The following is a 26944-nucleotide window of genomic DNA, read 5'->3' as shown; positions in this document are numbered from 1 at the left end:
TCTGCATTCAACGCAATCATTGAGTTGTGATTTGTGATAATCCGTAATATAAAATAGATAGAGGAAAGCTCAGTTATTGATACTTGCTTTGCTCCCGCGCTTATAGTCTTTGTTTGAGTTTAACAATTTTTTGCAGCCACATGAAAAATTCGATTTCTGATGAACAAATTAATTAATAGGATAGGCTTCCGATTCAGATTCTGGTTGATCAGATTATAGATAAGCCGCTCATGCCAGAGGCTGTCCAAAGCTTTTGCCACGTCCAGCATGAGGAGTGCAATATAAAGTTTGCTATGTAATGCAGCGCCTGCAAACTCAGTAATTCGGACAATTTGCTTCTTCATTGTAAACATGTTTCTGGAATTCGAACTGTTCCCGGGGGGAAGGGGGAATAGTTGAAAGTAAGAGCACATTCTGTGGGGATGATTCTTTTTGTAAAATTTCCCTAGAGCTGGTAGGAGACTAATGAGTTTATAACCTCCTGTTAACGTGAGAGCCTTACCAGGATTCAGGGTTAAAGTCATTTTTGCTTTCCTCCAGGTTTGAGAGAAATAAAAGTTCATCAAGCAGGCATTCAATACGCAGGTCAGTTTGCTGATCATGTTTTTTATAGCTGTGCTAAAAATGCATTCAATACCTCCCACTTTTCGGATTTTTAGAGTCTTGATGGTATTTGTAATTTCTTGGGGTGTAGTTAAATTGCTGAGATTCTGTATGGTGGGACCATTAAGCCAGTCATGCCCGTGAAGTAGTATTTTTGGCTCAAACTCTTCATCGACTGACCAAGGATTTAGTACAAACTGATTTACGAAATGTCTTACAAAAAAATTTGCTTTTTTTATGATTTGAAGTGCCGATTATTTCCGACATAAACGCGCCGTCACCCCCTCAGAGCAGCGTAAAATTGATAAACAGATTTCGGAATGGTTAGAGAAACAAACGATATGCCTTTATCCAATTTTTGCAGCAATTCCACTTTTTGTTTCATGGACATCGAAACATACTTTCGCTTTGTAGATCCTTTGGGAGGTCCAGCATCGGAAATTCTATTTGACATAATCGAAAGTTAAGCTTACTTTTGTAAAATTGCTCTAACAGTCTGCAAAAAATAATAAGCCAGATCCAATTCAAAGATTAAGGAACAACGCAATCTGCAACATTAACTGAAATAGATAATTTACCGTCCGTTATACATTAAACGCGCATGCGTAAACGTATTAAAGCCTCGTTTCAACTGCTGCTTACGAACGCGTTGCATCAATTGACGACACGCCAACAGCATCTGTACAAGTGTTTCTACTGCTGCGTATCCGTAGAATATTTTCATTTTCCGCCGCTGGGTGTCATTGTAATAGTTTGGTGCCAAACAAGCAGTTCGCGAGCAGGGCCAGATTACCAATTAGGCACAGTAGGCACGTGCCTAGGGCCTACGAAGGCCAAAGGTCTTAGGGCTTTGAAAAAAAATATATTGAAATAAAAATACCCCAAAAACTTATAAACATTTTTATATTATTATATAGTGAAGGTTAAAATAATATATGTAAATACAAATACACAAAAAATATGAATACAAAACGTTTGGTTTACTAAGTAGATCCTAAAATAAGTCCTTTTTTCGGGATTTTGACACAGCGAATTCGTGTATTATATCTTCAAAATTAATGCCGCGAGCGACATCACTTTCAATACACAGAAGGCCCAGTGACGAAGTTCTCTCTTGACCCATAGTTGAACGCATAAAATTTTTTATAAGCTTCAACTTGGAGAATGATCTTTCTCCTTCTGCATTCGAACCCAATATCGAAAGGTATATGCGCAATGCAATATTAACATTTGGGAAACTTGACACAAGTTTATCCTTTATTTGTAATTTGATGAGATCCGTTATAGAGGTGGTTTTGGGGTACAAATTTGAAAAAATCAAATACTCATCAACAAAGTTTTCTTCTAAGTCAGACGGATACATTTTTACCAGAGCTTGAGCCTTAACCTTGATAATGTCCTCGGTCAGTGTATTATCCGTAAGAAAACTAAATGTGTCATAAAGGCTGGTATACGCAGTGCGTCTCTTTGTCATTTCAGCGCAAAGCACATCCAGAACAATAAAAAAAACATTAATCTTAAAGGAATCTTTGGCACTGCGAGAGGGAGTCTCATCTGGCCCTTCATCGAACTGTCGTTTTCTCTTACGAACTCTAGTTTCGGATTCTTTAAATTCTGAATCTGGTGCAAGGGCTTTTGCCTTAAGATAATAGCTATTATACATGTCCTCAGTTCTGCAGTGAGATAAATATTGAATTAAACTGTCGTAAAGTCGCACCATCGTGTTAAACTCGATGCCAGGTTCTTGAAGAGATTTATTTACAATATTGACGTGTTTTAGTAGATCTTCCCAAATAACTGTGAGTAATACCATCTCCAAAGTATTCATTTGATGGATTAAGGTTTGTGCCTCAATCACTGTTGTAGGTTTCATACCTTCACTAGTTGAAATATTTGTAAGAATACCACGTATATCATCATAATGGGCACATAATGTTTTTACAGCCTCATAACGTGCTGACCATCTGGTCTCTGAAAGTCTTTTTACACCAAATTTACTTCCCAAAGACCTTAGTTTGGACCATCTTTGAGGGGATGCTGCAAAGAAATTGTAGAGCGATTGCAAAATTTCAAAAAATTTTACAGCTTCTAAGCAGCTTTCTGCCGCCGCTGTGCCAACTAGATTAAGACTATGAGCTCCACATGGTACCCAAGTGGCTGCGCTGTTGATTTCCCTAAATCTAGTTTGTACTCCCGAATACACTCCGCTCATATTAGCCTCATTGTCATAAGACTGACATCTGCAAAATTTTGGGTCTATTCCCTGATTTTCTAAAACTGAAATTAGAGTGTCAAAAAGATACTTGGCATCATGTTTTTCTATTTTAACAAACATCAAAAATCTTTCATATATATCTCCAGTTTTTGAGACATATCTAATAACTATGGAGAGTTGATCCGTATGGCTAACGTCAGGTGTAGAATCCACAGTGATTCCATAATACTTGGCTTCTTTGATTTCTGTAACTATTTTTTCCAATATTTTTGACCCCAGTAAAATTATTAGTTCTTCATACGTTGTGGAGGATAAATATGATACTTTTCCGCGGCCTGGATTACCGTATCTTCTTACATGTTCTTCTAGAAACGGATCAAATTTGGCTAAGAGATCGATACACCCAAGAAAATTGCCATTACTAGGATCACCATGTATTTCATTATCGCCTCTAAACGCTAGTCCCCTTTCGGCCAAAAACTTAATTACTTCCACTACTCTTCTTAAAACCGTTGTCCAATATGTGCTTTCTTTTTCCTTGACAATATCAAACGTCTCATCAATTTTTCTAGTTTGTTGGTAGTTCACTAAAGCAGAAATAGATGCAAAATGTTCTTTTGACACTTCATGACTTGAAATTCTCGAATGTGCGTTTTTCCAGTCATTAAAGCCTGTAAGGAATTGGTTACACAGGTTTGGATTTCCAGGTAGGTCCGATTTGAACAAAATACATTTATAACAAAAAAACTTGCCAGTAGATTCGGAAAATATCAACCAGTCCCTTTTTATAATATCATTGTTGTTCAGTTTTCTGAAAAAATAATCTTGTGATGGACATCTCATTATTTCGCCAAATTTAGTGGCGTATAACTTAAAACTTATATCCAATTTCTGCACAGGGTGATTACGAGAGAAGTAATCGATAAGATCTGCGCTTATGGTTGTCCACCGTGCTGGATCAGAACTGAAAATACTTGAGGCTGATGTTGTTGGTAGTGATTCAGGCACCACCTGCTTGGAAGCGTCGTTAAAATTTCGTAAACCCCCGTCAGCCTCGTCTTCTGTGACATTCTCAGTTTTATTGGTTGAACATTCTTGCGAGTCCCAACAAGCCTCAGCTTCTTTAGGTCTAACCTCGATCGACGAAATATCTACCGCATCTGCATTATCTTCTGTCTCCTTAGAAATGTTAACATATTTCAATAAAGAACCTTTAATTTTACTAAGCGACTCACTCACTTTCTCTTTCTTTTTGCGTTTTTCATGTCCACTTTGGTGTTTTCTTTTATATCCATCAGACATTTTTCGCTAAAAAAAAATATTTAAAAAAAGCTTTTATAAATTGCGCTTAAAAGTTTAAAATAATTTTTTAACTTTCTGATATACCATAATAAAAGCGATGGGCACGCACAAACTAAAATTTAAACTTGTTTTCTCCTTCTTCTCGTCACCTTTAAATATACATTTTAGTTTGCGCCCGTCGCTTTTATTATGCTATCAGAAAGCTAAAAATTTATTTTAAATTTGTTAAGTAATGCATTTTAAACTTGTAAAAACGAAACCCGGATTTACGAGTATGGATTAAAATTAAGCTATTCCAAAAATGATTTGGACTGTACTATTTCTACGACTACTACTGGAGATTTTTTACAATAGTATGGCCAAACCACCCCATAGTAGGCCTACTCAAAGTTCCTTGCATTGTGCTGCATTCTACGGCGGACTATTATACTAATAAGAAGTGATAAAATGAAAATTCTATTATTTATAATGGAATGAAGCAATATTCCAGAATCAAAAACTAGGTTGAAATAAGTAGAGTATAAAAACAACTTTCCTTTACTTACCTTACTTATAATAAATTTAACTTCCAGTTTTTAAACTAAAGATTGACTTGGGGTTGAGCATGATTAAATACAAGCACAGGCATACACGCTCTATCGTAGTGTTTACATATTAACTTATTACACAACTGAGCTACTAAAACAAAAGACCTTAGCAGCAGGGAAAACCTCTCGATCGCGCGCAAGCGTTTGGTAGTGGGCATGGAAACGTGGCCAACTGTGTCAAACGCATGTGCCCGTCCGAGAGGTTTTCCCGGCGGCTAATGTCTTGTCATGTTCATGTACTAAAACCCTGGAATTCTGCATGGAATTTGGTAGATATAAAAGTTGCATTGTTGCAAATAAACTCAATTCTGGAATTATGGCTATTGAAAATGGCTCTATGAAAAATAAAAACATTAAAATCCCAAAATAAAATAATGTTATTTTACCGCATCATCACATTTTCGGATTTATATCTACAACAAAATTATTACTTAATATTAGCGGTCAATTTCAGTTAAAAAATGTTTATTATTTCGGGGCCTACGCTGCTGGAGTGCCTAGGGCCTACGACACCCTTAATCTGGCCCTGTTCGCGAGTTACGACGCTGAACATCTGAATTTTTTCCGCTTAAGTAAGTATTGTTTGTTTTGGATTTGATATGGATCCTGACGTAAAACGCAGAAAAGTTTTGTTTACTAAATTCCATGTTATTGGAAATTTTTATTTCTGCTTATGAATTGCAAAAGTAAAGTATGCTAGCAATTTTTAGATAAGTAAGGTTATAATGCATATTATGAACATCACTAATTCCATGGAAGCTGAAGTAAATTAAAATTTTTTTTTTGCGTTTCTAGAAGCCTTAAATATTGATGAAATGATATATATATTATTAAAAGTAAAATGTACTGTTAGTGAAAAAATAAATAAATAAAATAAAAAAGTTAAAGGAATTAAAAAATAGTTTATACGTAAATAGTTGATAAAAATACAGAGCAACTGTAAAGAAAGGTTCACAATATTTACACAAAATTTGCTATGCTTGTATACCGCTGACTTCAGGGTCATAGCTGGACAATTTATTAGAAATCTCGTTTGTTTTAAAATGCACTATAGGCAGTTATATTTCATGCATAATCCATAAAATATTATTTTTAATTTAAACATTTTTAATTCATATGTTTTTTTATAGAAGAAGTTATAAAAATAAGATTTTTCTCTTTATATATATATACACATTAGGTAAAGAAAATAAAAATATTTAATTAATTAATTCCTGCGCTTCTGCTGGAGAGAACTGAATTTAAAAGCAATTATTATAGTAATTTTTTGTTAAAAAATGTTTAGAGAAATTATACTGTCTCATGTTAATTGGAATGAAAGTTTAGAGTTGTAAATATCCCAAAGTCTGAGCACATGTATATACATTAACATAAAAGTGAAACAAAAATATATATATATATCTACAGGGTCTCAAAATAAATTAAATTTAAATAATTCTCTTGCGCCATTGCTGCAAGGAATGAAATTTGAATTTAACAAACATTTTCTATTCATAAAAAGCAAATTTAAAGTTAATTAAATTTAAATGAAATTTAACGCAAACAAATAAATGATTAATTATTGCTGCGAACATACAATATACAATATCATTTAAATTCTGAGAGCATATGTAAATCAAGTGCAAGTATCAAAATCCATGAATACCGTATATACTCGTGTATAACTCGATACCGCGTATAAGTCGACCTCCCCACTTCGACATAAAAAATTTGTAGAAAATAAGAAACCCGCGTATAAGTTGACCCCCCACTTCCGAAATCGATTGAGAAACTTCGAAAAAAAATTTTAAGTACTACATTTATTCAAAATCATCTGAGAAAAAAAAGTAAATATACAATAAAAAATACCTTGGTAAATAAACAAAATCCTTCAACGTCTGATTGATTCATGGTCAGATTCGCTAAACATTTCATAGAACTTTTCTGTCGTCATTGGCTCATCATTATACATATTTTCAGTCTCGAACTCTGCATTGTTACAATCACTACTACAGCCTTCGTCGTCATTTTCACTTTCAAAAAAAGTATCATCTTCCGTGCCGTCTAGTTCATTGCTAATACAACATTTTTTAAATGATTTTATAATCATTCAGAGGGTATTTCGCAGGCATTCGCATTTTTCAGGGGCAAAAACATAAAAATTTCCAAAAGTGTCCACAGTTTTGGCCACCACTGTAGTTCGTCACATAACTTGAAGTCATGAAATTACTTCAAGTAAGTGACTTATTTGATAAGTCGTCCAATTCGAGTGCGGGAAGAAAACAACTGCATTATACAAAGAAATTTTTGAACTTCCGATTCTTTTAATTTTTTATGGCCCCGCGTATAAGTCGACCCCCCCCCCCACTTTGAAGTCTTTTTTTTGTCCAAAATATCTCGACTTATACGCGGGTATATACGGTAAATATATAATTCCAAAAATTTATTAATCCTAAAAAATTTATAAAAATGCTTAAGTGAAAAATAGGATAGATTATTAATCCTAAAAAAATTATAAAAATGCATAAGTGAATAATAGGATAGCTTATTAATCCTAAAAAATTATAAAAATCCATAAGTGAATAATAGGATAGATTTAATCCTAAAAAATTTATAAAAATGCATAAGTAAATAATAGGATTAATAAATTTTTGGAATTATATATTTATTCATGGATTTTGATACTTGCACTTGATTTACATATGCTCTCAGAATTTAAATGATATTGTATATTAGTTCACAGCAATAATTAATCATTTATTTGTTTGCATTAAATTTCATTTAAATTTAATTAACTTTAAATTTGCTTTTTATGAATAGAAAATGTTTGTTAAATTCAAATTTCATTCCTTGCAGCAATGGCGCAAGAGAATTATTTAAATTTAATTTATTTTGAGACCCTGTAGATATATATATATTTTTTTTTGTTTCACTTTTATGTTAATGTATATACATGTGCTCAGACTTTGGGATATTTACAACTCTAAACTTTCATTCCAATTAACATGAGACAGTGTAATTTCTCTAAACATTTTTAACAAAAAATTACTATAATAATTGCTTTTAAATTCAGTTCTCTCCAGCAGAAGCGCAGGAATTAATTAATTAAATATTTTTATTTTTTTTACCTAATGTGTATATATATATAAAGAGAAAAATCTTATTTTTATAACTTCTTCTATAAAAAGAGAAATGAATTAAAAATGTTTAAATTAAAAATAATATTTTATGGATTATGCATAAAATATAACTGCCCATAGTGCATTTTAAAACAAACGAGATTTCTAACGAATTGTCCAGGTATGACCCTGAAGTCTGGAGTTTACAAGCATAGCAAATTTTGTGTAAATATTGTGAACCTTTCTTCACAGTTGTTCTGTATTTTTAAAGTACCAACTATTTTTTAATTCCTTTAACTTTTTTATTTTATTTACTTTTTCACTAACAGTACATTTTAGTTTTAATAATATATATATTATTTCATTAATATTTAAGGCTTCTAGAAACGCAATTTTTTTTTTAAATTTACTTCAGCTTCTATGGAATAAGTGATGTTCATAATATGCATTATAACTTGCTTATCAAAAAATTGCTAGCGTGCTTTACTTTCGCAGTTCATAAGCAGAAATAAAAATTTCCAATAACATGGAATTTAGTAAACAAAACTTTTCTGCGTTTACGTCAGGATCCATATCAAATCCAAAAGAAACAATACTCGCTTAAGCGGGAAAAATGCAGATGTTCAGTGTCGTAACTCGCGAACTGCTTGTTTGGCGCCAAAATATTACAGTGACATCTAGCGGCGGAAAATGAAAATATTTAACGGATAGGCGGCAGTGGAGACGCTTGTATGGATGCCATAGGCGTGTCTTCAATTGACGCAACGCATTTGCACGCAGTAGTGGAAACGAGGCTTTATGCGCATGGGCACACGCATATGCGCAGCCGAAAATGTCTTACGCGCATGCGCAGAAAGTTTGCAGCTTCGAGATCCGGATTATAGATCATTCCGGATTATGGGTGTCCGAATTAACGACTTTTGACTGTAGTAAGTATTATCAAAAATTGTAGAAACTCATCGGCAGTCGGAGTTTTTCGTAGACTTAATTAATTTTCATGTACGGAAAAAAAAAAAAAAAAACTGTTCACATGTAAATGCGCTCAAAAACATAGCGAGTATTAGTATTACAAAAATTCGTTAACTGAAGATAAGTTATTTTGTCATTTGACAAACTCTTCTAAAAGTTAATTAAATTTGTATTTTCAAATCTTTGAATAAGATTTATATCACAGTATAATTATAACTCCATTCCTGAAGTGTTAACTCAGATCGCTTTTGGTAATGAAAATAACGTAAAACTGGACTTGAGAGCATTAAAATCTTAAATGTTTTCTTTAAATTCTTGCCATAATAATGCTAATTAATATAATTACAATATATAAAGTTATTCGATTGCTGCATGCGGCTTTTAGGCCGCCAGATGAATTTAACGCTGTTTTACAAAAAAAAAAAAAAAAAAAAAAAATTAAAAAAAAAAAATGTAATTAAAATTAATTTGGGATGTCCACATTGCTAGAATATCGCTTCGCAGCAAAATTAAACTGCAGTTATAAACAGGCGATATCTGAGCTGATGCAACATAGTGATGTCAGACTACGTCCTGTTATGTCTTCCTACGAGGATCGCATGGGCGAAGAGTCACTCAAAGGAATTACCTAGCCCTTCTCTTTACCTCTGAGTTTGGGATACTTAGTTCTTTTTTTTCCTGGAGAGTCTTGCTTTTCAGTGATTATCTAATATTTGTATCATGATTTAGATGGTTTGGTTTTTGGTTTCATTAGATTACGGCAAAGCACTCGAGGGCTATCTGCCTTAAGGGAGGGATGCCTTCGTGGAAGACTTTCTAAGGGAAACTAGCTCGTATACACGTTACACATGGGGAAAACCACGAAAACGCCCATGCAGCCAGCCCGTTCGCGGGATTCGAACCTGGGACCGAACTAGCAGTGTTCAGCGACGTTACCGCTCGGCCGCTGGTGAGCTATCATGATTTAGAAAAAATGCTGTAGTTCCGATAACCTGCTGACGAGGCCATTGGCACTCCATACAATCATTCGGATGGGAGCACACGATGAGGTGAACTTATGCATTAGTTGGTGTTTCGAGGTGGCCGTCTTGAGCTGTGGTGTTTATTTTCATCTGGCTTATTAATTAGTGAGGCCCTGCTCCTTAATCACGGAAACGAACGTTTGTAGTTCATTTAACACTTACTTGCTTGGCTTTCGTGAATGAGAATTTGTGCGTAAGATTTTATTCTTTGTAAATCAGTCTGCTAACTTTTTCGACTTTTTGGGTGCCTTGGCTTTTGGGAATTTGAAAGAAAATAGAACGTTTTCTTTCAAAGAAAGAAAATTTCAAAGTTTTAATAGAGAGTGTTTTCTTACAATTCGTATCTATAGAGTTGTCACACCTAGAATATTTGGAAAATGCTATTCTAGATAATTTTCCATCTATAGGCATAGATTTTAAATACACTATAAATCAAGGCTGGGATGGTGCTGCAGCCATGTGCGGAATAGCCAAGGCGTGTAAGCTAAACGAAGAGAGAGATTTTCTTCAGCATTCTATGCTCATTTGTCGTCCTCATACGCTCAATTTGGCAAATTCTGATGTTGTCTCATTAAATATATTTGTAATTGCATCGAAGTGATAGAAAATATTATTCTTTTATGAACATTTTAAAATTCTATTTTGCTCGAATTCATATCAAATTTGTGCCCAACTTAAAGAAAATTTTTCGAAAATTTATCCCATTCGTTGGACAGAAAGACGCGAATCTGTTATGGTTATGGAGGAATTACTAATACCTTTGGTTCAAGCAATAGAAATAATAGAGAACTGGCATGATATGGAATCTTCAAGTTTTTATATATTCTTCAGTTAATTGAAGTGTTGTACTTTATTGATTCATTATTTTCGTTGCAAAAACATTTTCATGTATGTTGTCATTAAGTAAGATTTAAAGTTGAAATCGATAGATCTCACTGCAGCTATTTAAATGTATGACAAAATTTTAAGAGAACTATAAGAAATTCGTGACAATTCAGAAAAGGTTTTCAATGCAATTAATTCAGAATTTGCTAAAGTTCTGAAGCAAATAAATGAAGAAGAATTTAAAATTTCTCTTCCGCGATTGGCAAGAAATGCAAAAAACTGAGAAGCAAAAACTCGAAAACTTATGAATATGAAAGAATTCATCAATAACTTGAAATTGCGATCCAATAAACAAAAAGTTTTCGTCTTACCATCAAAGAAGACATTCCTTTATTAGAAATAACATTAATATCCGTGTCATGATTCCATGTCTTCCTTGTACCATTTGCAAAACTGAACACATTCTGCAGAAATTTGGGTAATTTTCTCACCTATCAATAAAATCCATTGTTCAATTCCTAAAGATTTCATCTCTGGCTTTCATTCTTGGGGAATTTATAGCATATCTTCTGTGTGATTTGAGACATATCGGCCAGACTATGGCTGTTGTTAATGGATGCCATTTTTGATTGCACGTTGAATGTTAACAAAATCTGACTCGGTAATATTAACATTTATATTTAATTCTAGGATGATATATATTTTAACATATATTCACTTATACACAATCATATTGCATGTAGTTACAAGATGAGCATTTTTCAGTTTGCAAGTCCGCATGAGTAAAAATCAAGAAAGTCATATTACAGCTACGATAACGTCACGGAGGAAAAGAGAGGTGAGTGCGTGCTTCACCGACGGCAGCCAGGAACCGAGTAACCAGTTTAAATTTTCCTCCAGACAGGAAGAGGGAGAAAGCTGGTAGCGCCCTCTCTCGGGGCAGCGGACAAATAATAATAATAAAGAGTTCTCCACAGTATATTGCAATGAAATTGCAACACTGGCTGCTCTGCTGTTTAAACATTCTGGAATACCTGTTTAAATGTTCTAAAATATTCAAAAGATCTCTACAGTGCTGGGATTTAAACCCCACTGATCTTATCTAACAAGAAGTAGAATATTAAATTTAAGAAAAAAATTATTTAAAGTAGTGATATAAAATCAGAGGAGTAGAGTGGGGTCAAAATAACAAAGGGAAAAAAAAAAAACCCTTTTAATCTATACCAGAAAGATTAAATTATACGAGGTATGACACAAGAAAAAGAAAAAGAAACTAAGTGTGTAGCTTGAAAACAGAGTGGGGTTGGCAACAATTGTTTAGGTGACGTCATGCCATATACCTCCTGTATCCATGAGCCCATTTCCGACTTAACCGACCACGCCAGTGGGGAGAATTGCGTCATTGAGTAAACACGTGCAATTGCATTCGGCCTGAAAAATGTAATGTAAAAGCTAAACAGCTAATCAACATCAAGTTTCTTGTCAAACTTAAGAAATCAACCACGGAGGAAACATTTCAAATGTTAACCGAGGTTTATGGAGATGAAACTTTGTCTCATGCAGGTGTGTTTGAATAGCATAAGTGGTTTTCGGGGCGCCCAGCACGTTCATCCTGGTTGAAAGGGCTCCCAGTGGACACTGTTCATCAATACTATTACATTAAAGTTCTAAAAAGACTTCGTGGAAAAATTAGGGGAAAAAAGGCCACAGTTGTGGAGTGATGGAAACATTACTGTGATGGGGCATCCTTTTTATTCACCTGATTTGGCTCCATGCGACTTTTTTTTTTATTTTCTAAAGTTAAATCTTACTTAAATGGAACCCATTTTACCTCAGCTGAAGATGGTCAGGCAAAAACGGAGAATCTCCTGAAGGGCCTTCCAAAAACCCCGTTCCAGAACTGTTACCAGCAATGGCAGCTGAAGGGAACTACTTTGAAGGTGATAATGTCACGGAGAAATTATTCTGTAAATACAATGATTTATTGAACCAGTCTCGATTTCTTTTGTGTCACACCTTGTATTTTAAACAATTTTAGTAATACAACAATGTATTACTAAAATTTTGTTCCTAACCCAATCCTCATAATCTTTTTCCGACTCAAGAGTTCTCAGTATTTCTGACTCACAAGAAACCAATGTGGCTGTATTTCAAGACATCACCATTATCGAACTCTAGTAAAAATAAATAAATAAGTGTCACGTTCACACAAATAGGTATCACCGCCAAAGATATTTAGAAACGGTATTTACACATTTTAGATGGATTTCAGGTCCATTTAATTAATGTTTAAAGTAAAAAGAGTACTTTTTTAGATATTCGATTTGATAGCCTTTTTTCTGGGCTATAAGTCTGCACCGTGATGTCCATGATAAAATGGTTTTTCATAAAATTTCCAGGGGTATTGATTTTCATTACTCTTCTACTACTTTCTAGAGTGCATCCAATCGTTTTGGGTTTGCGCTTCAAAGAGCTCTTGTCAAGAGATCAAAGGCACAATAGTCCATAGTTGAAACGTCTGGAGACATACATTGAAAAGTTATATATGTAATTCCTGTATCAGTCTTCATTTTTTCAAGGAACACAGTGCTACCTTTCGAAGTATGACTTGTTGCATTGTCTTGATGAAGTTTCACTCTTTGAAAGTCATTGGGGTAAAGAAATGGAATTTCTTCTGTAAATATCGGACGTAAAAATTTTTCTTCATAGTACATCGAGTTGATTTTAACACTTTTTAGTTTTTCACTCTTCTTGTTTTTAGTTTTCCATTGTAAGAAAATCCTGCGACAATCATTAGCCCTTTACTGAAACTTTCTTTGCATTGACGGAACCAGGTTTGCCCTTTTTTTTTCCCTTCGTTTTTGATAATAAATGGACATTTTTTGCTGTTATTATTGAACTCGTTTAGGTAAGGCATGCTCCATTAAGGGTCACTATGTATATCCATTTATCCCCTGCTAGTTTTCATACAGGGTTCTACAAATTGGTTCTGCGTTGAGCAGAAGGTAAAGCTGTTGAGCATTCTGCTTTTTATCTTTTTTAAGTTATAAATCTTATTTTATTTATTTTTTTGCTACAGTTGTGTTTAAAAGCTTTGCAATTAATTTCTGCGTCGGCGAATTTTCTCTTGTTACCAAAGATTTAACTTTAGCAGCACTAGAAACAGTACGTACCTTTTTTCAAGTATTCATTTCGAGTCTTCTTTCCGTATAGAAGCAATGATTAACGGTGCTTCCTTTTCCGATTAATAATTTTGACCTTAGAAATTTTAATATTTTAATATAATAATTTTAATATTTCACCAAGTTCTTAAAATTCGGAGTAGGGATATTTCTCTTCGGAAAAACATATCCTTCAATCCATATCTTCTTTGCGTGCTACATTTTGAAAGAAGATAAATTTAAAAGTAACAGACAGTATTCCTCATTTCAAATAATAAGCTGCTGCCGGAAATTTTTATTCCGAAACATTTGATTTTTTACTTCCTTGTACAAAGTGAAGGAAGTGTTGTAATCGGGAAAAATTTCGGGCATCATATTTCAACGAAAATTTCCATTTTGACCGCTATCGAATGCCATTGAAGGATGTTTTTGAATGACATCTGTACTTAAGGACAGAATAAAGAACTCTTTTTCCCAAAACGAAATGTAAAATGGATTCAGAAGATAATTTTTCATGTCGTTTGTACGTAGGTACATATCTCGCATAACTCAAAAACGATTAGCCTTAGAACGGTGAAATTTTTTATATAGGACTGCTATAATATGTAGTTGCGCCCCTCCCTTTTTGGTTATAATCGGCCGTACCAAATATATATATATATATACACACATGGTGATTACCAGACCGACAAACTTGCAGGGTGTGTAGGGGGTACAAAGACGACTCAGAAACACATAGGAATGCAGCGTCGTAAATGCGGTAATTGAGAGCTATGGTGCAAAGAAACACAGAAAAAGAACAGAAACAGCAATACATTAATGGGACAGAAAACATTTTATTGAGAGGTTGTACTGGCCTGCCAGATCACCGGACCTATCATGCATAGACATCTTCTGGGATCATATGAAGAGTTTGGTGCACGAGATGCCTGTTTCTTCAGTTGACTTTAAATTTTATTGTGTTTACTTAATTTTTGTATTGTATTCTGTGTATTTCTATTTACATATTGTCTTAGTGTATTGACCTGTTAAGTAGTAAGTGCGTTGTGTTATGTTTTCAATTAAGTCTGCGGTATAATAGTAAATACATATATAGAGCTCTCGGCTAGTACCATGAAATATTGTGTGCAAATATTTTGTAACAGTTTCTAGTACTGTGCAAAATGCAACAGTTTATAACAAATATTCGTGGCCGCAGAACCAACTTTCTGATAAGCACATTGTATATTGATTGTTATTTTGTAGTATTCGCCATTTTATTTCAATGTATGTACAGTATTCCATTAAGTATCTTGAATAATTTTTTCTATTAATGTGGAGTATAATAGTTTAGGGTCGTATAATGATAAGTAAGTGTGATGTATAATAGTAGTATTGAATCAGACTTTCTTGGTTGTAGAACTTTGTAAATATGTATTGAAATATTTTGCTGGATTTAATGTTTTGAAATGACTCGTATTCTAACTCTGCTAGAATATATTATATTCCTAATTTCACTGTGACTGTTTCCAAAGGTTATTGTCTAGTGTTCTTTAGTTTTAGCGTTACAGTACAGCATCATGTACAGAATTGTCTACTTTTCTGATACGAGCAGTGTATATGTTGTGTTTTATTTGTAATATCAGCTTTACTATGTCAGTGTGTACTTTTCTGATACGAACAGTGTATATAGTGTGTTTTATTTGTAGTATCAGTTTTACTATGTTAGTGTGTTTTTCAGTCTTATAGTAATATATTGCATAATATGTTGTAATGTGCGGAATTATAGTAAGTCAGTGTGATGTATAACTGCAGGCTTGAAATTCCAATGTTAGTCTTAAATTTTACTGTTTTTGTTTTACCTTTACCAGTTTTGTATCAATGCAGCTTTGTACTTCTAAGTTTTTTTTTTTTTTTTTTTTTTTTTTTTTTTTTTTTTTTTTAATTTAGACTTAATAAATGTCTGCAGGGCGGACATCATACTGCAAGGGCTTGTTCCCGGTCAGTTGTCCTCCTTAGCAGTGTAAAAAAAAAAGAAAAGAAAAAAAAAAAAAAAGTTGAAGACCTCGTCGCTCGAATATCTCTAGATGTCAGAAATCTTCCAGAACGTAAGGAATTCCATGCAGCGCCGCTTTCAGGCCTGCCAAACGACTTCTGGTCGTAATTTCAAATACCTCTTGTACTACAACCTTTCAATAAAATGTTTTCTGTCCCGTTAATGTGTTGCTGTTTCTGTTTTTTTTCTCTGCTTTGCACCACAGCTCGCAACTACGGCATTTGCGATTCTGCATTCCTATGTGATTCCGAGTCGTCTCTGTACCCCCTAACCCTGCAAGTTTGTCGATCTGGTAGCGAATCATCCTGTATATATGTATGTATATATATACACTTTTGGTGCTATACGTATATATCTGTCCTGTTACTCGGCTTGGTGAACTCAGTTTTTGTATTCTATATGTTGGTAAATTGTGCATTTTTTGCTTTAAAAATTATTGAATAATGTTTTTCTTATATTCTGGTTAAAGGTTTTATGCCGTTAGTTAATATACATGCAGTAGTTAAAAAATTGTAAACAATTTAAAAGTGGTTTAAGTGCGGCTAAGCTTAATGGAATAGCCATATTTGTTTGCATTTGAAACTTAGCAGAATAGTGAATCAAGTCAGTTTCTGCACTTTCGGTGTGTTTTTTCGAGTGGGACCAAAAGTAAGCTTTCAGTTTTTGTGCACTGAAAAATCTGCCTTCTAGTCCGCTGGCCGAATTGCTTTTCTAATTTTAATTGTAAAAAATTTTTTGATTGTTTTAACTGCATGTGGTGTTTAATGTTTTTCCATATTTTTCGATTTTTAATGAAGGTATTTTATATATTTTTGCCTTGCCACGAAGTGAGAACTGGATTAATTGAATGAGAAATATATTTCCAATTAAATTTGAGGAAATAAGTTTAAATGAAATGCAACAAAAATGTGTATAATTTAATAGGCCGTACAAGGAAGTCATGTAGTATCCACATCGGACTTTTTAATTCTTTATCGAAATCGTTCGAAAAATAAATTCAGATTAATTGAATGAGAAATATATTTCCAATTAAATTCGAGGAAATAAGTTTAAATGAAATGCAACAAAAATGTGTATAATTTAATAGGCCGTACAAGGAAGTCATGTAGTATCCACATCGGACTTTTTAATTCTTTATCGAAATCGTTCGAAAAATATGTAAACATTAGGAGAAGTATACTTCCATGCATTAATATAATAATGTGTGTTTAAATGCATTAATATAATAATGTGTGTTTAAATGCATTAATATAATAATGTGTGTTTAAATGCATTAATATAATAATGTGTGTCACGGAGTAAAATATTTTTGATTTCTAAGATTTTAGTTTTGAAATAATATATAGCAAAATTGATCTTTATGGCAATCTTGCAAGGACTGATTACTATTTTGTTATATGTACTATTATCACATCATAGATATGCTGTCTCTATTTGTGTAGTCTACTCATATGCACTAAAATTATTTTATATGCAATAGAAATGGATTCAGATGGACAGGATCTGTCTGTAATATTATTGTTTCAAAAAGCTGAATCATATGCCTGAAGTAACTTTCAGTTAAGTTTCATTTTTTGAAACTACAGCTGACTGCAGAGTTATGTGAAATCATTTGTAACTGGTGCGTATAGCAGCCGACTTAGCACCATTATAATGTAATAGTACATTTAGCCGAATTTGAATACTTAAACATTTTTATGTATGTAACATAAGAGGTGTTTGCTTTTGAAAATCTTACTAAATATGTATCCATTCGTAACAATTCCATTTCCTGTAAAATTATGTTTCAAGTTTGTCTTCACTTTTATAATTATAACTTTGCTTCAGCTTGTGTATTTGCTTATATATTTATTGTTTTGCTTCGTGAAAGAGCATGTTCAGTATATTTGATATGCAATCTGAAAAATATTACTTGTACTTTCGAACACAAATAATGTTTACTTATACTAGTTTTTCTTTTCAGGCACAACAGTTATTATCTATAAACTGAATAGGAGACTAGAAACATTGCTTCTGTGTAATGAAATTATTATGTAGAATGACTTACCCTAGAGTTCTGTAGAGAAGCCTCTTCTCATTGACAAAAACGTTTCCCAAAGAAATTTCAGTTTTATATTGTTGTCTCGATGAGACAGTTATTTGACATTGTCTTGCAGAAAATGTTAAAACAGTATTTGTTACTTGGAATGACTGTTTTCGCCATGCATCATTTAATTTTAGTTAAAGAGCATGGTATAGAAAGTCTCAATGAGACTATGATTAAGGTTAAATGAATTTGAAAAAATTGCATGTTTAACATATTAAGTGAATTTTTTTTCACTTATTTATTGTCTTTATAGGCAGCGCCTGATGTACGTGTAGTAATTTTATAAATGTTTGTTATGCATGTGAAATTTCGCTCTTATCGAAATGGATAATTTCGTGCTGTAGTTTCTGATATTCAGATTAGCAGTATATTTTATTTATCTTCTGAATTTGGAGCTGTGATCAGCTGAAAATTAAACTGTCCTTTATTTATACTAAATATCTGTTACATATCAAATGAATTTTCTTTTGATGATTCATCAGCAATATTTGTGCATGTAAAAACTGAGTACTTCATTTTTTATTCACCTGAGACCTTCGAAACTGAGAAGTGTCCGAATTTATTTTCTGTGTTATTTGTACTCATTTTCTGCATATTAATAAAACTAAATTTCTGTGAGTTGGTTATATTTTATTTAGAAGTAAATATTTTTTCCAATGTTCCAGGATGAAAGGTATTTCATTTTTTACAAGAGAAAAGTTTTTTTTAAAGTTTTTACTGTCATTTCAAAGATATATGCAAAAAAGAAAAAATGCCTTGCTTTGGGCATTTTTATTTCTTTTTTAATTTGAATGTAGAAATTAGTGCATTATTTAACTTTCCTTTGTTTTAAAGGTTAGCTTTTAAAATTTTTGTTGTTTTTTTATATATTATACATATTCTTGTTAAATATAATTTCATACCTAAATAAAGTTGATTTAACTGTATGCTTGGCTCTCGTCTGTAATGTAAAACTGATGTTTAACTATCTTAAGGTGATGATTTAATAACAGATAGGTAATTCTGATTCATGGCTTTGGCAGAAAATATTTCTAACTAGGAGGAGAGCAGAGAACGGAAAATTCAAGATGGAATTTAAAGCTGTTTTACATAATACAAAATGAAATTTGAAGGTGTTTTACATAATTACAAGGCTTATGCTTGCACTGAAATTTATTTTGTTTTTAATAAATTCTCTTAAGGTATTAAACAATCACATAAGACGTGACGATAAAGCTTAGGTAGTTAGTTATGTATAATTTTCCTTTTGTTGAAAGAGTTGGAAAATTGGAAGCAAACGATTAAAAACGAAAACTATGTCATTCACTTAGCTGGGGATAAAAACAAAGTATTTCCTAATTCTTTTTATTCAATAATATAATAATTAATTTTCTCGCATCAAAATGAAAGTGTGTTAGAAGTACACCTGCTGGCCATCCGAAATACAATTGTATGCAGGAAACATCTAATGGACTTGAAATTTCCATCATACATCTTCGATAATATTTTCTTGCTCACCTGTCCATGGGATGTTTCATTGTGCTTCTGCAAAAAAAAAGTCTGTTATTCATTTTAACAAGTTTATGAGCTCGACGGAGGATGAACTGCTAATTATCTTTCCGAAAAGTATATGCTCGTGTTGCCTGAAATTAAGGCACAGTGATGCAAATATAGGATCAGTTGATGGAGGATAAACGGACCCGAGCGATGAGAACAGCCTCGTCACACCACAGAATAAGAGATCAGGTATGTTGTGTATACAGTGATGAATCGCACAGCAATATATATAACCATAGCGCAAGAATTAGTGTCTATTGCATAACAACCTGTGTCAGCACGTACCATTCGACATTATTTACATATGAGGGGAGTCTTTGGAATGCTTTATGTGCTGCAATAACCTTTGACTCTGCAACATACTTGTATGCAACTGTAGTGATGCGTTGAATGCTGAAGGTGAACAAACAAATGGCATAACATTTTTGTTTCAGACGAAACTTGATTCTTCCAGCAACACCACCCATGATGGTCGTATCCAAGTCTGGTGATACAGAGTTGATAAACATCATAACCCTTGCATTATATGTAGCCATACCAGTCCGTCGCCTGAAATTATGGTTTTGGGTGCCAGTGAATTTTTCTCCAGCAGCCATCTAATATGCGTTGTCGACATAATGAACATCCAGTGCTACATGTATCGAGTTTTGAAGCTGCTGTCTCCTTTAACTTCAATGCTTGCCTTGAGGTAAGTTTCAACAGAACAGTACGCACCCCCATGTGGCACGTAATTTCCATTGCCCTCCAAGGTGCACTGCTGCATTGGCCTGCCCATTCTTCGGATATTTGCCCGTCTAACACGTCTGGTTGATAATTAGCAGCAAGTGGCCCAACATACACTGTCTATGCGTACTTTAACTTTGGCAACATATGGAAGTAGTAAGCGCCCGTACTCGTGCGGCGGAAGTGACGTCACTGAAAAGGGGTGTGGCCAGTATCCAGAGAGGCATGGAACCGGAAGTGACTACACCAGCCTCATCTTGTGATTTTTCCGGAAGCGATGTCTTGGAATGATGTCATCAACGTTTTGTTTTTATTTTGTGGCAACGATATTGTGTTTTTGAAAGTTTCTATTTTTTGTGGCAACGACAATATTTTTTAGATTTTATGGCAACCATCTCTTGAACCACGTGTTTGGAATGACACCACTTTTAATTTATTATTTTTAATTATTAGACACGTGATTATTTATATTTAATTATGTAGTACATAATTAATTTTAATTATTTACTATTTTTTAATAAGTATTTTAATTATTTAGTACGACATTATTTTAATTATTACCTTTCATTATTTTTTATTGAATTTAATATTATTTTCCCAGAATTTAAAAAATAACTCTTCGAGCGGGATTCGAACTCGCCATCTTTGAGATGAAAAACCTGAACGTTACCTCAAAGCTAGCCCATCCTCCTTACAAGCATGTTATTTGTTGATCCCATTTGTCCCTTTGACCTTTGTGAAGCGGAAACAATTATAATGTCACGAAGCTGACAGATTGCGCATGCGCCTTGACATGAAAACCGCTTCACACATTTGTTTTTTCACGACGGCGAACGAATACAATCTTGGTGGCCAATCAGATTCGTGCTAACCACGATTTGCTTTGTAACCAGGAATGTTTATTTCTTGAAACGGACCAGAATTCTTTTGGCTTTCTAAATCACTCTGTTCTTTGATGTTTCAAATGTAATATTTTCCCACAGTTAAATTTCTCTTTATTTTATTGGGATATTTTTAATTGTTTTCTTTTTGCTTCTCATACTTACTAATAGTTAATTTATTAATTTTTCTATGTTTCCTTTTCCCAAACATAAATTTTAGTTTTAACTTTCGCAAATTGACGTTTATTTCTACAATAGTGAATTTACATTTTTTTTTTTTTTTTTTTACTTTTTATTTTGCAAAAGTTTTTTCTTTTTCCTTTTCGTATTTTTACTTTACTTTTTTTATATTTAACTTTCTTTTTTGGTTTTCCAAAAGTAATATTTTATTTTTACGAATTTATTTTTTCCTTTTCACTTCTATTTTTCGCAAAAGTTTTTTTTTTTTTTTTTTTCAAATTTATTCCTTTTTGTATTTTTACTTTATTTTTTATTTACATTTAACTTTTGTTTAAACTTATTTTTTTTAGAAAAGTAATATTTATTTTTACAAATTTAATTTTTCCTTTTCACTATTTATTTTAAAAAAAAGGTGTTACTACATTTTTAACTTTATTTATTTTTACAAAAGTAATATTTAGTTTCATAAATTTAATTTTTTTCAGTTTTTGTTTGCACAAATGCAGTTTTTTTCCCCCTAATGTATTATAATTCTAAACGTAAATTTTAAATTTTTTTCTTTCCTTTGAAATTTTTTTCCTTGTTACATTTTTATTTTAACCTTAACTTTTCCCCCTTGTGTTAACTACAACATGATGTTACACTTCCATTTCTCCAAAAGTAAGGTTACCTACATTTCTCTGTCTACGAAATTTTAAGCTGGGATTTACATGCATATAACTTCACTCTAGATGGATAATATTTTCTGTAATTTTAAACCAATACGCACAATGTTCATTCTATATACTTTAACTGGCCTACTACATTTCTTACTTTTTTATACCCCTAAGATGGAGATACTCAGAACTTTCTCTTCTAATGTATTGCATTAAGTACTATTGACTATACTAACTTTCTGGCCAACTATACATAACTTCGCGGATTCTCTTTTACACATCTTACCTTTATTCAAACGATTCACCAAACTATGTCTGACAAATGTAATTTTTATGTAATATTTCTGATTCCTTTTCCCCAAAAAAATTAAATATAGACTTTTACACATTTCGTTATTCCTAGACCTACCGACTTTAAACAAATCTTATAAGCAGCAATAAATTTTTATGGTATGAAGCCCACTCAAACCAATGCATGGGGCATTTCTACCCATTTAAGTTTAGATACGGACCAATAGTACTTCATTTCTTATTATTTTACTCTACAGACATTTATACATATATATTCAGAACACTCACTTTTTTTTATTCAGTAAGATTCATTTATACTTTTAACACACATTTTGCTAACTCTAATATTTTACAAAATAAACTAGATATTTTACAAAAATAACTTGTATTTTCTTGCACACATCGTACTTAAATCACCAAACATACATTGAACCTTGATTTTTCCTTCATGTGAAAACGTCACTCGGATTCTTAATATGATTCCACCATTTACTGCAAAACTTTATAAACACTACTATATTTGAACTTATCACAGCCTTACTCTCTTAACAAGGTACAGAAGATTGAATTATATTTTAACTATAGAGAAGAATATCCACATTGTAACGTATTATTTTAAATTTGAATTATAGTCCCATTTTGTGAAGGAGAACTTAAAGTCTATAATACACATGGAATTAATATTCAGCCACGGAAATGAAACTTTATCGTCTTTTTCCCAACTTGGAATATAAAAATTTTTTAACTTGGAATATTTTTAACGTATTCATTGTAACTTAACTGAAAGGTACCCATATTTTACATTGTCAATAATTTATTTAGGACTGAACTCTTACAGCCTTTTGAGAAATTTAATTTATCATACCTGACAAATAACTCCTACATAGTTATGATACATTACACGAAATATTGAATAGAATTTCAAATAATGATCCGACATAGTAATTAACGTAAAAAATCTAACACAGTCATTTTAAGATAGACATTTCAAACTGACATTGCTTTAACTCTTACAGCTTTATTTGACATTTAACTTCTCATAGATAATAAATAAAATTCACACAAATAATTATACATAATAGGTAATAATGACAGAAACTCCATATAATAATCTACTATAGTCATCAACTTTAAAAATTTTAAAGCATTTTTAATATGTCATAAGAAAGACCACACTTTTTTGAAAAGCATTATTTTAATTAAACATTGAAACCACACAGTCCTGCGCACATGTATAACATTTTTATTTATCATGAGCATGACACATAATAAGTAAATAAAATTTTCACAAAGTACGAAACACATTTCTCTTTTAACTGACTGTACTCTTAAGAAAAATGCAGTATGGGATGCTTAGAACACTCAGTGCCACGGTTTCTCATTTCCCCACGCATTGACCAAAATATACATGTACTTTAAAATCAGTTAAATAAATTCAAATGTTAGTATTCAATCAGGAATGCTTCACAAATTAGATAAAAGAGAGGTACACAATGAACTTGAGTGATAAATACAGAAAAGCATGTAAGGACCGAGAAAAAGATGTATTCGTGGAGAACTTTTTTAAGATAAACTTGCTCTATTTTTGCACATGGGTTACATTTTTCATTTCAGATTAAGGAAACATTCAAGATAATTCCTGTATAACTAGGGATTTTATTCACACTTGTTAGTAATGTCATTTATTAGAACAGTCGCAGACAAATAGGACAAGTATGCCATTTCCAAGGAAAACAATTTTCCCAAGCCAGACTTTAATAGTGAAATATAAAATGGAATAAGAAAATGCCATATTTCCAACAAAATTAATATCTGAGTATGCAAAAGCATGAAAAAGAAACGGATATTTTTTCTGAAAATTTTCCGAATGGTTTAAGTCAGGACTAGTTTCGTGAACAGAGCATGAAAAATAATGATGAATTTTTAACTTTATTTTGTCTGTAGTACATTTACTTATGCTAAAATCTTCCATTTGGTTGACTGTACTTTACATTTAGACCTAAGTTGATAAATCAGAGTGATTTTGTATTTTAAAGCTTCAAATTCAGAAATAATACAACTCAAAAGCAAAAAGATTAAAACGACAAGAGAATATACTGCAAGCAAGCGAGCGCGATAAATGACTTTTTGGGCTGATTTTCATGAATTCACAGATCGGGTGCAAAACTTTTAATGCACTGTGTATGAACTATTTATCAAAAATATTACGATCACTGTTATCCAACTTTACATAGACTTAAATTAAGCATTTCCTGTTAATTTACCATTTTTCCTGAGATTCATCTACGTATTTACTAAATTTTTTGCGTTTTGTTTATAAATACCAAAGGAACATAAGAGAACATTTGTTTCTTGAAAATGTCCATAATTTTACTCAACTGTTATTTCTTTCATAGCTTTGAAGGAACCTATTAAACACATAGTTATCTTGTATTGACCAGACAGCGGTTGGTCTTCCCAATGTCTGAGGGAAGTCACAAATCTAGAGAATTTAAGTAATATTTTACCAGTACGGAGAACTTACGGCGTTTTTGATGAAAATTGACCGAATTTAGTAGTTTATTACTAACCTAGGAGCCTTTAACTATTTTTTTTATTCGAAAAAAAACACACCAGAAATTATCATCAAGATTTACCATACAGATAATATTGTACTGCTTTTCATGCCATTACATTTCCAATGAAATTTGATTCATTGTCAGAGAGTTAAATGTTTGTTATTTTTTCGCATACGAATGCATTTCGTGTCTCACATACGCTCATTGCATATGATTTAACAAAATTACAAACAAGTTTGAAGTTAAATGAATATTTCCTGAAATACTGTACATTTCATTCCGGAAAGTTTACATGAGTACCTTCATTTCGAAACCCCTAATGTTTCTTTTCTTGCATTCAAGGTAAATTTGAGTATAGAATTTTCAGTTTTGACGGAAGTTATTTGTGGGTGGCTGTGATGTGTTCGTGTTTTCATAAACCGTTTGTGTGAAACACCTAATTGGTAAACTTTAGAACACTTTGAATATTACCATTTTTTACCTTACTGCCACTGCAAATCATTGAATTTTCAAATATTTTCCTATTTATCGTTTACAATGCCTCGTAAAGTCTTGAGGACAAATTTTTACTAAATAGTTATATTATTTGATTTAATTATTTTGTTACACGTTTGGAAGATTTAACTTCAACAACACTATCACGCTAAACGAGAAGTTAAGAAAAGAAATGTAATTTTTATCTTAGTAATCTATGGGAATAGATTAATTTTCTCTGACATATTCGTATGTAGATAATAGAGACCTTTAACCGAGCTCATACAGACTTGGAATATTTTCTCTAAGTCACCACGATCACTTACTTGCATTGTCATAGACTTTTTCTCCTGAAGTTGTAGGGTTTATATTTATTTTAACTAACATTTATTTTAAGTTTAAACTGTTTTTCCTGTCAAGCCTTACTTTCCCCTGGAATTGCCAATGCCAGAGTATGTAAATTTTAGTAGAACGCGTAAGGATTCAAATTATCAGCGGAAGTACTCTGAGTTAAATAGAAAGGAAACGAGTTCGAAAGGGTGCTTTCTTGCTTCACGAGTGTGGAGGTGGCTAGTTAGAAATTGAAGAACCACGCGTTTCGGCCTGTGTGCTTGCCTCGGCAAATTGTTAATCTTTCAACGTAATATTCAGAGTTCGCTGAATTATCAGCGGTATTTTAGAACGCGGTGAGGTTAGTTACGTTTAGAGAGCCTCGTAGTTAGTCACTTGTTGTTATCTCTTTTCAGTTTCTTATTTTTATTTTACCACCGGGTCGGCGTAGTTTGTGAGACTTAGTTTTGTTTTACTTTATTTAGCTAAGGCAAAAGTATTATTTTCTTTAAGAATAAAATCTAAGAACAAGCAGTTTCTGTTGGTCGAAAGACTAATTCTGTTATGTTAAAGCCAAAATTTGGCCGAAAATATAAATAACTTCGTATTCTTGTATTAATAAGAACTTTAGTTTCAGTGCCGCCAGCTTGGCGAATCATCAGTAAAGTAAAAATTTATTTTTCTCTTATTCATTTTATGGTAAATTGTAAAAATCATATGTATTAGAATTTTGTAAATATACGTAAATACTTCAAAGTTATGTAAAAGTAGAATTTAGTCTAGAAGCATAAAATTTTAGATGCTAAAAGTAAATGCTCAAAAAGCAATGAATTCAAATTTAAGTATTAAACTGTAGATAAAATCATGCTTTAGAGCGAAAGCCTGCATGTCTAAAGATGAATGAGGGGGAAGTTAGAATGAATGAGTTTTGTAGGGTTCTCCACCTACACTTGAACTTTAAGAATGTTAAAATAGCTCATCGAGTTTTAGAATGTCGAGTAAGGTGTGTCTATTTGGTCGTTGAATTCTAACAAATCATTGTGGTTAGGGGAAGTGTTGCAATACTAAAACACGAATATTCCCGTTTGACACCACACATGGTGGAGAGCCAGGGTAAAGTTAAATTCATGTTTGAATACTTGAATGAATGTGAATTAAGCAGTAACTAAGGAAAATAAATCGTTCAAAAACAAAAACTTATTCAGTGTCAAGAAAGTGTAAATTATAATGTATTTAGAAAGATACTGATACTTATTCCTTCCAGATGCTGGAAGGAAGAGAACAGATTGATTGCTGAAGTCCAGGAAAAGTTGCTGTAAGAAGAGAGAATTAAATAAGTATATACAGAAATTTATTATACCTTTTGTGAGATAACAGATTTTTTTTTATGTAAACGAGGCTCTTAAAATTTA

At 32.4% G+C, this 26944-nt stretch overlaps 2 protein-coding genes and 1 long non-coding RNA gene across 8 annotated transcripts in view; 1 reads left to right on the top strand and 2 right to left on the bottom strand.

The window, feature by feature from the left end:
• Positions 1 to 18521, top strand: part of LOC118202998 (uncharacterized) — a 309092-nt gene extending 290571 nt beyond the window's left edge. For all 6 annotated transcript variants that reach the window (XM_085807995.1, XM_085807993.1, XM_085807994.1 and 3 more), the window contains one exon: positions 17781 to 18521. The gene's annotated coding sequence lies outside the window, so the exon portion shown is untranslated. The remainder of the gene's footprint in view (positions 1 to 17780) is intronic.
• Positions 1598 to 11982, bottom strand: LOC146993398 (zinc finger MYM-type protein 1-like). The gene is made up of 3 exons (XM_085808250.1): positions 11962 to 11982; positions 10993 to 11112; positions 1598 to 3997 (listed from the first exon to the last, which is right to left on the bottom strand). Exons 1-3 carry the CDS (start codon positions 11980 to 11982, stop codon positions 1598 to 1600), a joined length of 2541 nt encoding a protein of 846 aa, XP_085664376.1.
• A 710-nt stretch (positions 18522 to 19231) lies between the features above and the next one.
• On the bottom strand, positions 19232 to 25703 carry LOC146993397 (uncharacterized). The gene is made up of 2 exons (XR_015038299.1): positions 25529 to 25703; positions 19232 to 19427 (listed from the first exon to the last, which is right to left on the bottom strand). It is a non-coding gene; the product is annotated as an uncharacterized LOC146993397 (long non-coding RNA).
• Between the last annotated feature and the right edge of the window lie 1241 nt (positions 25704 to 26944).

This window comes from Stegodyphus dumicola, chromosome X1 (assembly GCF_044657685.1).
Source record: "Stegodyphus dumicola isolate Sdum_Otavi_A_Nest chromosome X1, ASM4465768v1".
Classification (NCBI taxonomy): Eukaryota; Metazoa; Arthropoda; class Arachnida; order Araneae; family Eresidae; genus Stegodyphus; species Stegodyphus dumicola.
The sequence above is the reverse complement of the archived record's forward strand: the minus strand, read 5'-3'. Positions and strand labels throughout refer to the sequence as shown.